The 13,411-nt window shown below is 39.4% G+C and overlaps 1 protein-coding gene across 5 annotated transcripts in view; it reads left to right on the plus strand.

The window, feature by feature from the left end:
* The window catches only part of Cenpe (centromere protein E), a 69,229-nt gene extending 59,787 nt beyond the window's left edge, over positions 1 to 9,442 (plus strand). For all 5 annotated transcript variants that reach the window (XM_029560235.1, XM_029560237.1, XM_029560239.1 and 2 more), the window contains 7 exons: positions 55 to 276; positions 2,183 to 2,368; positions 2,766 to 2,878; positions 4,328 to 4,425; positions 6,897 to 7,077; positions 8,552 to 8,832; positions 9,263 to 9,442. In XM_029560235.1, the coding sequence (XP_029416095.1) occupies positions 55 to 276; positions 2,183 to 2,368; positions 2,766 to 2,878; positions 4,328 to 4,425; positions 6,897 to 7,077; positions 8,552 to 8,832; positions 9,263 to 9,363 (1,182 nt within the window). In that variant the 3' untranslated portion in view covers positions 9,364 to 9,442. The remainder of the gene's footprint in view (positions 1 to 54; positions 277 to 2,182; positions 2,369 to 2,765; positions 2,879 to 4,327; positions 4,426 to 6,896; positions 7,078 to 8,551; positions 8,833 to 9,262) is intronic.
* The last annotated feature ends 3,969 nt before the right edge of the window (positions 9,443 to 13,411 follow it).

Consider the following 13,411-nt stretch of genomic DNA (forward strand, 5'->3'; position numbering starts at 1 on the left):
GTTTTGTAACATGTAAATTATTTTAAAGCTGCAGTGATCTTTTTCTATTCATAGGCCATAGTAAATGAGTCAACAGAGTTTGAGGAAAGAAATGCTACCAGATCCAAAGAGTGGGAACATGACCTGAAATCAATGAATGAAAAAACTAAAAAGCTATTTAAAGACTACCAGGCTTTGACTGTCTCCCTATCTACTGCCCATATTTACCCTGCACATCCTTCCACACAGAGCACTAAGAACCCCTGTGTGGCATCAGGTGTACAGCTAACCGCAGAGGTATGTAACTTCCTGGGTCCATAGCAGAATTATAGCATTGAATGTATTCACTGAGGAATGTGAGTACACTGTTTTACATGTGTATAATGAGGTGGATTTTTACATATATAGCTGTACTGTGGTTAGAATTCAGGTAATTATAAAACTAGATATCATGTAAGGTCTTTGCTGTGGATTATTAAACAGAAGGAAATCATAGCTTACTTTGAATAGTAGATTCAGTTCCTCCTCCAGTACAGTTCATCACCACTTAAGGTATTACTACAGAGCATTGTAAATTTCCTAAATCATGTGACTGTCTACTCAGCTATAATCTATCTATATTTGGAGAAAAATAGCAATTTAGCTTATCTATAGCCATTTTCTTTATGATTGGTTACTATTGTAATCATAATAAACTCTAAGAGGCTGAAAGTATAATAGTTGTTAAACTATTAAAATAGTTTGTGTTTAAGAATCAGTAGTATATTATTTGAATAATCCAATTACACTATCTGCCTTTACTTGGGAATTGATAAACAAGGGCAAATGTGCACTCTATTTTGTTAACATGCAAAATGTCTTCTTAGTGGGGAGCCCAAATGGTTATTATAATTTATCATTTTTAACCAAAGTAAACTTGAAATAAAACATCACCCATTAGCTTAATAAGTAATTACCAATGGAAACTGAAGGTTTACTTAGTGTACAGCTGTTTTTATTTACTGACCATTCATTATGAAACTCAATTGCCTAAGATAAAATAGAGCAAATACCTGAATAGAACAAAAACCCAGCTTACAAAGCAATAATTAAGAAGCTGAAAGAAATACCATTTTCAGTGAACTAAGAAAATATAGTAATAGATAAGAAATTGTACGCTGCTATAATTAGAATATGTGCTACTCTGATATGTTAGACAATGAGCACAGAGTTCAGAAGTATACCCAATTAAGAATTAAATTTAGTATTTGATAATGTTAAAGTTCAGTTCAGTGGGGGAAAGATGGTTTATGAAATGCATGATTTGGAATAAAAGGCTGATTATTTAAATAAAATGAAGCTGACTTCTGTCTTACTCATTAAACCAAAATAAATTCTAGATAGGCAAAACAGACATTTCACAGAAAAACAAACTGCATATGATTAATCTTATAAGCATGAAAAAAATGAGGTGTTTATACCTGCAAAAAATTTGAAGTAACCTAAATGTTCATTTGTATATGGTGATTACTGAAAAAAAAGGATGGCATTTCCTTGAAAAGAGATACTATATATCTATGAAAAATGTCAAATCCACAGAAAGGGGAAAAAATACAAAGATCTAAAAATATATCTTTTTTTTTTTTCAAAAAAAAATTTTTAAGTAGAACTTTGTGTTTAAAATATAATGTGTATGGTTAACCATTTTTATGAACTGTAGGTTCACTTAGGTTTACTCAGAAATTTCTAGAGGAGGATACTTGAAAAAGTTTCGTAGTCCTTGGTTTACTGAAGTCACCTTAAGATCTGAGATGAAGAAACTTGACCTTTTATTTTAGGGGTTTGATTTTTTTTTTCACTTAATCACACTTTTTAATTACTTTAGAAAGGCAGTTAACAAGTGTTCTTTAACTTAATAGTTAAAGAACTTAATAGTACTAACTTAAAATGTGACTGACAACTTAATATACTTACCAAAGTACTAATCAGTACATAATTTGCTGGCAGATTATAATGTAAAATTTGGCATTCTTTAATGCATAAAACACCATTTTCTGAGTAAAGGAACTAGATTAATATTTGGCTTCTCTCATTTTTTAATGCAATCTATGAAAGAATCAGTATTACCTACATCTGGTGATTTTTTTTTTTTTTTCCTCTCAGTTTCATATACTGTAATTCTGTGTTTAAGATAGACCTAATGGATATGTGCTTCCTGTAACAGAGAATTCAAGAGCTGGAAACTTCCCTACAAGAAGCTAAAGAAAGTGCTATGTATAAGGAAGACAAGATTGTCAAGATGCAGAAAGAACTAGACTTGAGTAAGGACGTGATAGCAGAACTTCAGACCAAAGTTAGGGAGTCAAACACATCCCTTGAAAAAGCAAAAGAATCAGTCCAGGTACTTCAGGTAAGTTAAGCCCATTCCAGAAACGATTTGGTGGTCTGTTCTCCCTTCTCCCCTTTTTATCTTACGTGTATGAGTGTTATGTGTGCGTACCTCTAAGTGCACCCATGGCATGCAGTGCCAATGGAGGCCAGAGGATGGCATCAGATTCCCTAGAACAGGAGTTAGAGACGGTTGGCTGCCATGTGGGTGCTGGGAACTGAACCCAGGTCCTCTGCAAGAACAGCCAGTGCTCTTAACCACTGAGCCATCTCTCCAGCCCCGCCCCTTTAATATTTTTTATATTTTAGGAGTTGTTGGATGTTTTCAGACATTCCTACTACAACAAAGACAGCCAAACACTCTTTAAAGCTGGCAACCTAAAATCTATTTTTTCTTTCCTTTTTTCCATGAAAATAAGGACAAAGTTGCTTTAGGAGCTATGCCCTATAAAGAAGAAATTGAAGATCTCAAAACGAAGCTGGTGAAAGTAGACCTGGAGAAAAAGAAAAGTACCAAGGAGTATGAAAAGGAGTAGGTCTTGGCCATCCTTGAGCATGACTTTGGTTACCTAGCGTCTCTTTCCACACTACATGAATACCTTTGCATGAGTTTACTTTTTGAAAAGTAATTTGTGAAAATAATTATTTGCTTTGTAAAAAAAAAAAAAAAAAATACAAGTACCCCCAGATTTTAACTTCCTAAGTTATGAATACATAAGCAAAGTATCACCAACCAAGCCCCCTTCTGGCTGTGGCATGGCTATGGTAGAGAGCTCGCCTAACATGCACAAGGCACTGCTTTCCATCCCCAGTTCTGAAAAAAATATGCAGTTCTGATCATTTAACGTAGTGTCTGTGAATGCTTCTTTCTCAGTCTTATATTAATAAAAACAAAAGTGGCTTGCTGTGCCTCAGAGTAAACTAAGACCTTTGCTTCCTGCGCATGCACACACGTGTTTATTTAGCACTCTGACTAAGGTTGCTCTTCTCTGACCTTTGTTTCTTCATTCCTACTGTGCTTTTATGGAAAGATTGTTTTCTTTTAGTTTATAGGCACCTGGGGTCCCACAGCATGTCCTCTCTTTACTGACTTTAAAGTTCTTTCTGTGTAGGATGATGAGAACATCAAACAGACAGGGAAACTGAGCAAGAGGTGTTCCATCACCTTAAGCTCCAACTGGTCCTTGCATTGGAATAAGAGAGGCTTCTGTCAGGATTTCTCAAGATGTCACCTGGCTCTTTACACTTTTCATTCTTTGTATTCATAAATGACATCTAATTCTGGCCAAAAGGCCACAGTCTATAAGTCTTCATGCTGTGAAACCAGCCTTCCGTTATAAGAGCTCATGGTTTCAGTGAAACTTGTGTTGTGTTCTTCATCAGAAAGGGCAATTTTATTTATACGGTCAGCACATATTTTCATAGTTTGTAAGAAAAAAAGGTTGTAATTTTTGAGATAGTCATAACTTACTGATGATTAATGCCTGAGTGACTGATAAACAATTCATAAAATATTTCTTTCTGCTGATGAACAGTGTAGACTTTGACCTTTAGTTCTTTTACCTTAGAACAGAGCTTCAGTAAGGGCTTACTTTCCTGACAGTGTGGAAATTAAACTGTTTGTTGAGTTTGTGGTTTTTCATAAATAATTTATGACCTGGTGGTAACAGCTCCATTGTTTTATAGCACATCCAAATATAATTTTGTTCAGTAGTCAGTTAATATCTATTGTGTTTCCATAGGTTTCAAGTGAATTTATTTCTTGATATTAAGAAAATTGGACTGTCCCTAGAACTGAACAGAACACTTCCCTGCAGTGGCATCCAGTTATGAAAGACAGGATAGCAGAGCTGAGTGCTGACGGCTGGTCTGCTGTCAGCACAGCGTGTCCCATTAATACATTCTCAGCCACAGTTCTGGTTATTCTTTCCTATACAATTATTTGTGAGGATTTACAAATTTTTATTATTTTTCCTGTTAGAATTCTTTCCACAAAAGCCACTGTTGAGCATCAAAAAGAAGTGATAAGGTTACTGAGAGAAAATCTTAGAAGAACTCAGCAGACCCAGGATACCTCAAGTAAGTAGACGCAGACACTTTCACATCCTTTCCACTTAATTTCTCAAAACTCATAGAGACTTTGAGGATTCTGTCGTGTATGGCATTTAACACTAACCCTAAGTTAACCACTTAGCTATTTTTTAATATATATTATTTTCATTTTATGTGTATGAGGGTATTGTCTACATGTATATAAGTTCATCCATGACATGCAGTGGTAACAGGTCAGAAGAGAGCATCAGATTTCCTGAAATTGGAGTTACAGATGGTTGTTAGCCACCACGTGGGTGCTGAGAATCAAACCCTGGTCCTCTGCAAGACCAGCCTATGCTCTTAACCACTGAGCCATCTCTGCAGCCAACCAATGATGTTTGTAAAACAAAGGCATGTTTATCACGTTTATGTTATACCCTTTAGTATACTGTAATCGCAACTGTTTATCTGCTGTAGATTCTTTAAAGGCATGTGTGCCCACGTCTTTAATCCCAGAAATCCAGAGGCAGAAGCAGGTGGATTTCTGTGAGTTTAAGGCCAGCCTGATCTGCATAGTGAGTTGAAGTCCATCCAGGGCTACTCAGTGAGACCTTATCTCACAAAAAAGAAAAAAATGTTTTTACTTTTACATTATTAGATCTTTCCATATTACTGAAGATACTTCAATACTATATAACAGCACAGCTTAGGGGCTGGAAAGATGGCTCAGCAGTTAAGAGCATTGAGCTCTTGCAGAGGATCCAGGTTCGATTTCCAGCACCCACATGGCAACTAACAACAGTCTGTAACTCCAGTTCCAGGGGGTTTGATGCCTTCTTCTGACCTCTGAGGACGTTGCACAACACTGGTGCACCTATACACATTCAGGCAATACACTCATACCTAAAAAAATAATAATAATAAACAAAATAATTTTTAAAGTACAGCGTAACTATCAAGAGAGTACTTACCTTCCCAATAAAAATCAGACACATCCAAATCAATTTTGACTGTATACATATAATTAATAATAAATCAATGGCTACGTAGTAAAAACAATAGTAACATTAGCCTGTTTGCTCATAAAACTGAAAATATGTTGAATTACTTGAAAAACTGAAATGTATCTGATGAATGGTTTTAAGATTTTGAATGGTCAAATTTATGTGTATAGAATCCACAGTAGCTTTTTTACTATTTCTGTCATGTGCTTCGTTTGAGAAAGAATACTGATTGGTAACTTGGTGCAATATTGTGTATTAAAACAAGCTCTGAGCTTAAAAAAAATCAAATGTCTTTAGACTGACTGCCCTCAGTAACCATGTGCAGTCAGAGGTAGAACACCCGACACCGCATATACACACACACATATCACACTTTTGAGCATCAGACCAGAAGGTATATGGAAGCTCTTTGAGCATTCTAAATGCCAAGCAAATGCCAGAATATTTGTGTGTATTTTTATGCTTATTTTCAAAAGGAATTGGAGGTAGCCATGTTAAATGTGTTGTTTGATGTCTCCTGTGGCTTGAACTTCCCAGAAGTTTTATTATAAGTTGATATCTGCTCCTATCTGGAAGTGAGGATTCTGTGTTACAAAAGGGTCAGGATTACTCTTGATTTGAGGTGACTTTCAAATACATACAGATTGAATATCCTAAATATCAAATTCTTAGGAACAGAAGTGTTTGGGATTTGGGTTTTTTGGTTTTGTCCAGTATTTTTTTCAGATTTTAGCACATTTGCATATGAGGTATTTTAGGAATGTGACCCAAGTTTAAGAACAAAATTGGTTTATGCTTTATGTGTACATCTTGAAGGTAATTTTATATACTATTTCTAATGATTTTGAACATGAAACAAAGTTTGTATATCTGAACCATCAGAAAAAAGGAATCTGTCTCAGCCACCCATGTGGACAATCTGAATTTTCCACTGGGATATTGGAGTATTTCAAATTTTCAAGTAGAGATATTCAATGTAGTATTGTACCCGAACACTAAAGAAAATGAGCATCAAGAGTCTTTTCCTCACATAGACCCCCATATCTCTTTTGCAAACTGCTGGCGGCTAGTAGGTTATTCCAGTAAATAATGTCCCACGTTTTCATGCAATGTTGCCTACAATTTATGTTCTCTTCAATGGCTTTTAGTATATGATGGCACTGGCATGCTTTAATGTCATTCTATGGTGTTTTTAGTTAACGAGTCTATGCTGAGCACTTGCAATGCACTGAGTGACCTGAGGAGTAAACTGCATGGCTTCAAACAAGGTAGTGGGTCACAGACCCGGCAGCTGATCACTGATGTCAAGCATAAACCAACCCAGGATGGCTCTGATTACAACGGCTGCTGTTGAGGCAGTCAAGGTGGAAGGTCTCAGTAAGCCAGATGTGGTGGTGTAATTGGTTGACATGGACCATAGGGAAATGTAGACCTGAGGATCCACACGACAGAGAGGGTAAGGGAGGGGAAACAAAACAGACTATCAACCTATGTATGTGTTTTCTCCTGCAGTGATAACAGAACATGATTCTCAGCCTTTAAATAAACCATTAACTTGTGGAGGTGGCAGTGGGATTGTACAAAGCACAAAAGCTCTTATTTTGAAAAGTGAATATATAAGGCTGGAAAAGGAAGTTTCTAAGTTAAAGCAGCAAAACGAGCAGTTAATAAAGCAAAAAAATGAACTATTAAGGTAAGTGCTGCCTGCGTGACAGGCATCCACTTATGGCTGTTGCATGTGCTGGAGCTGCATGCACATGTTTTATGCAGCTGTCAGCCTTTCAGTTCAGGGAAAGCAATTTTAAAAATTTATTTATTGTGTGAACATGTACATGTGCCAGAGGTCAGTGCTGTGTCTTCCTCAGTGCTCTCTCCAGATTTGTTTTTTTTTCATGTGTATGAATATTTTACCTGCATGTGTGTAAGTGCACCCAGGCCGTGCAGTGCCAGTGTCAGACCCCTGGAACTGGAGTCAGCTGCTGTGTGGGTGCTGGGAATCGAACCCAGGTCCTCTGCAAGAGCAGATAGTGCTCTTAACCACTGAGATCCCTCCAGGCCCTCCAGCTTAATTTTTGAGACAGTCTTATGGAACCTGGAGCTCACCAATTCTGCTAGACTGACTGGCCAGCAAGCTCCAGAGATCTTTCTATCTCTGCCTCTCCAATGCTGGGATACAAGTAACATGTGGGTGCGCTCAGCTTTTTTTTAACGTGGATTTTAGTAATACTCAGGTCCTTATGCTTATGCTCCAAGCACTTTCCCAATTGAGCCTTCTCCCCAGTCCTTCTGACCTATTTTTAACTAGACCGAGAAACAGGAAATAAAGACCATTTTGGAGGCATGAGTAGACAGCTGCCACAAGTCTATACTCCATCTAAGCTCCTCTCCACAGACAACCCTTAGGTCCATTCTTATAGCCAAGTCACTCTACAGAGAAACGTAACACATTTGATTATTTGACTTCTACTGCCATTGAAGGTTAGGACATTTGTGCCAAGCACTCTACACTATACAATAAGAGGAAAACTAAGCACCAGGTGATCTTAAGGCTAGAAGCATAGCTCAGTGGTAGAATGCTTGCCTAGCATGCACAAGGCTCTGGGTTCCATTCCTCAGCACTGGTTCAATTCCCAGCATCCACATGGTGACTTACATCTGCCCAAAACTGCAGTTCCAGGGGATCTGAAGCCTTCTTCTGACCTCCAAGGACATTGTACACGGACATTGCACAATACAGATGCACTTACACACATGCAGGGCATATACTCACACATATAAAATTAATAAAATTTTGAAAAATTTTAAAATCCATCAATAAAGTCTATTATTATTTTATTACTATTGTTATTATTAGCAAAATATCAATATATAAGCCATTCTGGATGCTGTGGGCCCAACTGAAAACCCAAAATTGTACTTTGAATTTTTTTCAAGACTCTGTAACAAAAAATTTTACTTCAGTAATTCAATTTACAGTAGCTCCATTATGCTTTCTGACCCGTGGAAATAGTCTTATCAGAAAACTCTAGGTTGAAATTAAAATGTAAATATGAAAAAGTGGTTAATTTTATGTTGTGTATTTTAGTAAGATTCTCTGTTTATTTTTTTCATGTGACCACATTTTAAGGGTTGAGTAGTCTAATCTCTTTTCTCCCCTTATATTTAAGTGAAAACCATCATCTTTCCAAGGAGATTAAAACTTGGAAAGAAGGAACTCTTAAAAGAGAAGCTTATAAGGAAGCAGCTTGTGCGAATTCTCCAAAGTCTCCTAAAGTGACTGGATCTGATTCTAAGTGGAGACAGAACACAGCTCAGTGCCGCGCACGGAATTTACAAGGAGTGCCGAAGGAGTCACCAAAATCTTTGTTTTTTGATAGCCGATCAAAGTCTTTACCAGGACCTCATCCGGTTCGCTATTTTGATAACTCTAGTTTAGGACTGTGCCCAGGTAAGTGAGGCACAGGGTCCTGCGTGTCACAGGATAACAAATAGAACGCATCTGTGTTTGGTCCGGGTCAGGTTTGCCTCAGCAGGCAGTGCCCTGGCTTTGCCTCCTGAGCCGAGTTGCTCCTGCCTCCGACGTCTGGGCTACCATAACCATGTCTGCTGGCTTCTTTACAGTTGAGATGATAGTGTCCAAATTTAGAACTCACCATGTTCCCTTTTCATACCTGAAAATTTTAGTGTAACATCACCTCCTACCGGTTCACCTTCTGACAGAGTGGGCAATAAAGCTGAGCGGGGAGATAGCCCTGCTCCCGTTACCGAAGGATAGACGCAGCACTGTTCATTCCTCCAACAGCTGCTTTAACATCCTTGCTTCTGCCTCTGTGCTTGGTGTCTGTGTGTTTTAACTTTGGATTTCCTTTCTTTCTCAGAGGAACAAGCTGCAGAAGCAGAGAACGTGGATCCTAAGACCGATTCTTGGTGCTCCTCCTCAGGAAAAGAAGTGCCCCCCGCGGAGTGCAAAATGCAGTAGATTCCCCTTCCCCCTTTCTGGAGCCCTGGGATCCTTTGTTATTTATTTTAATATATTTTAAAGAATAAAGTTCTTAAAACAAATTTTGAATCGTTCCATATGGACATAAAATGTATACATTTTTATTGAAGCTATTCATATGTGACAGAAAATTCTAAAACATAGCACATAAATTAAGATAAAGCTTTGTGTTAACAAAATTGTAAGCTGTAACACCTTGAAAATGCTTAAATTAGTGTAGAAAAATATCCCAGTCCACAGAGTACTCATTGCATAAGCATGAAGACCTAAAATTCTATGATGAAAAATTAATACTTAAATACTGATATAAACTCCATTCATCTTATGTTACATGATAAAGGAATAGGGATAGAAAAATTAATGGATACATTTATACACAAGCACTCGTAACAAAATGCTTGCAAAAGTATAGTCTGGAAGTGGTCCTAGGTTGTAATTGTTACTTAGGACGACCCTCTCTGACCCATTTTTGTACACCCTTTTACTTCAGCAAGCATCTTGACTAACCATGGATCTTTACCTAACAGAGTGACCCAAACCATTCCTGAAGGGACTGGGCCATTTGTAATCCTGCCTGGATTAGGTTATAGGTCACCTTGACCTAATGACAAGGTGCAGTAATGGAAGAGACAGCTTCACTGACCTTCTGTATTTGTGACTTTCTCTTACCTCCACTGAAAAGTATTTGTCAAGTTTTTTCCTTGGTCATCTAGATCAGTTATCCCATAACTAGCTGAGTGAACAGAGACTCGAAAGGACAGGAAGACACAGATGAACATTTAAGCAGAGGATCTGAGACACGGTATGCAGATGCAGAGCCTTCTCAGTCCTAATCTTTTATTCAGTGCTAAAATAATGGCTGAGTTGAGTTCACAGGAAATATTGTGCCAAGAACACGTAAGACATACAATAACAAGGTAAGGAACAATGTATAGATGTTATCAAAGCAGCCTCTAAACTGTCAGAAACACCTGCTTCCTAGAATAGCTTCAGCCCAACCAGAGTGTTTTTAAGAACTTAAGAACACATGTTTTAGGGGCTGGAGGGATGGCTCAGCAGTTAAGAACAGTGGCTGTTCTTGCAGAAGACCTAGGTTCAAATCCTAGCACCCACAGGGCAGCTAACAACTGTCCGTAACTCCAGTTCCATGGGATCTGACAGCCTCTTCTGTCCTCCGCCAGCACTGCACAACGCGGGTGCACTTACCCACATGCAGGCAATACAAGCATACATATAAAATAAAAACAATAAAATATTTAAAAGAAAAACCCCTGAGGTTTGCCTTCTGGGATCACTGCTTGCAGTGATCACATAGGTCTTTTCTCACTGAACATTAACTTTGGAAGTATGCCATAAGCCATCAAGTCGCAAGCGTGTTAACTCCATGAAGTGGCTTGCTGAACATAACTCTCCTTGCCCATTAACCAAGAGGTATGAGGACCCCAAGGTGGCTGAATGGCAGTCTTAACCTCCGATTCAGTGATCTAAATGGGGTGGAAACATTCCCGCACTGGAAATGAAGCCCTCTAGGTCATCAGAACATAGTCTGGGCAACAAGAAGCAAAATTTTCCAGTGGTTCATTATTGTTAAACTAAATGGTCTGTTCCCATTTCCATCCTTTGATTCCTGAGCTGTGAACCCTGGCAATGGGAGAAACTACCATATATTGAACACTGACCGAGAGCATGTATAGACCTCTAAAGAACTTGGCCCCCGCCCTGCAAGTATTATCATCTAGTTGGTGCTGTAACAGCATCTTCAAAAGCTTTGTATCAGGGCAGCTGCTTCAGGATGGACAGGAATGTAGTTCAACCAGTGAAGTCCATGAGCATTAGCCCATGGCCACACCTCATGAAATGAGTTCCTCATTCAGAAACAAGGCTGTGCAGAATGCCATTACAGTGGGTAAGACATGCCCTAAGTCCATGTATGGTGATTTGGCAGAAACAAACTTTTGTCCAGAGAAATGTGTACATCCGGCAAGATCCTATACCTACAATCCGAGAATTCAGAAGAATGAGACAGGAGGACTGAATTAGAAACCAGTGTGGGCTACGTAATACATAAGATCCTGTCTCAAAAGCCAAATGTCCGTTCCAATAAAGACACTGGTGCTAGTTCCATGATGGAAGCAGTGTGTCAGTGTCATTTCTGCTGTGGCAAATTCCCTGACAGTAATCTAGTAGAGAAAATGGTGTATTTGACTTACAGTTCAAGTTACAGTCCATCATTTTGGGGAAGTTAAGGAAGGAACTCAAGCGAGCTAGTCAGGTCATATCCACAGGTAAGAGCAAAGAGAAAACTTGTTTGCTTCTAGTATGCTCGGCTAGCTTTCTTCACTCTTAGTTTAGGGCCCAGCTTCCGACATGGAGGCACTCACGTTTAGGGTCAGTCTTCTTACATCAATTAACATCCAAGAAACCCACCACCACCACCTACAGACATGCCCACAGGTCAACCTGATCTAGGGAGTCCCTCATTCAGGCTCAAGTGATTCTAGGTGTTGGCAAGTTAACATTTAAAACTAGCCACATACTCTAATGAAATCATCTGACCACCTCAGAAGATAGTTCCAAGCTGAGGACTTGGTATTGATCGTTGCTGCTGGCAGGTTGGACACCCTTGCATGACTGTAGGCAGCTACTCTTGGTGGGTGGATTTGTCATCTGTCTGTTGTTCATCCTCCTGGGCCTCCCATCCATTTGTCCACCTGCTGATCTGGGTCCAGTCCCATCCTCCCTGGGCCTTCATGGTCCCGAACCTCACTTGTGCAGCTGAACCTGACCCTGATGCCTGGCTCAACTGTGACCTGCAGCCTGATTGCAGCTGGCAGACCAGCAGCCTCCAAAGGCTGGTTATCTCATTCCTGCAGAATCCGTCTTTGCATCCCTTTCAGCCTTGGCTCACTTCCAGTTCAGCCCCTGAAATTTCATGAACTCTGCTGTGGCCTCTGTAACCCTAGAGCTGTTGAACCTAAAGACAGATAAATAGGTACATACGTACATACATACATACATGCACACATAGATTAATTTATTGACTGCGATATGTAATGTGTGATCTGATCAATAATAATTGAGACTATAATAAAAGAACCTGTGTTACTGGCATCAGGGTCACAGCCAATGCCCCAACAAGCTAGGTTCAGCCACCTGTCCTCAGGTAACTAAAAGATCCAAATTAATAGTGAAGTACAGAGAGATGATTAATCCCATGATGCCACTTTGGGAAAGAGGGACAAAGAGATCAGTGACAGCTCACCTCCCAAGCCCATCTTTGGGGTTTTAACATGAGGTTTAGGTTTAAGTAGAAGGCCAAAATTTGCATAGCTAACTCAGACCCTTCACTGTTATGGCTCTACTCCCCTGCAAGGTGGACTGACTAGCTGCAAAATCTCTGGAGAAATGTTTCTCTGGCTGACCCAAGCGTTCTCTCTCTCTCTCTCTCTCTCTCCTTCCCTTCCTCCCTCCCTCTGTCCTTTTCACAGCATGATATTGCTAGGGCACCTCCAATTCCTTTGAGTCCATTGTTTCTACAGACTAGACAGCTTAGTGGGAAAACAAAGTGTCTAGAATATCCTCCTTCCTGCCAGGCAAGCCAGTTCTACCTGTGCTTGGTTCCACTTGCTCTCCAGGGAATCCAGAGTATTTGGCAAACTGCTGCCAATGAAACCCACCTTGTGGGAAGCCACAAACCTGACACATCCACCTAGGTTTCTGACATAGTGTGTTAATCACAAGGGAACGAGGGACAGGAGACGGGAGAGGAGAGAAGAGGGCAGAACCTGTATTCTCTTGGCCTTGTTTTGCCAAGGCCCCTAGCCAGTCAAACGGTACCATAGGCTATGCTGTGAGGTGAACCTTAGCACTGAATGTGGCGTTAATCTCTCTGGAACATGCTCCCATACTTAACCAGAAATAATGCTGTACCAATTGTCTGTGTATCTCAGTCCTGTGAAGCTGACACCTTTTAGCTGTCATCACATACATTTTCTTGACAGCCTATAAGAATTATATTTAGGAAGCT

Source organism: Nannospalax galili, unplaced genomic scaffold, assembly GCF_000622305.1.
Source record: "Nannospalax galili isolate Female #2095 unplaced genomic scaffold, S.galili_v1.0 scaffold189, whole genome shotgun sequence".
NCBI lineage: Eukaryota > Metazoa > Chordata > Mammalia > Rodentia > Spalacidae > Nannospalax > Nannospalax galili.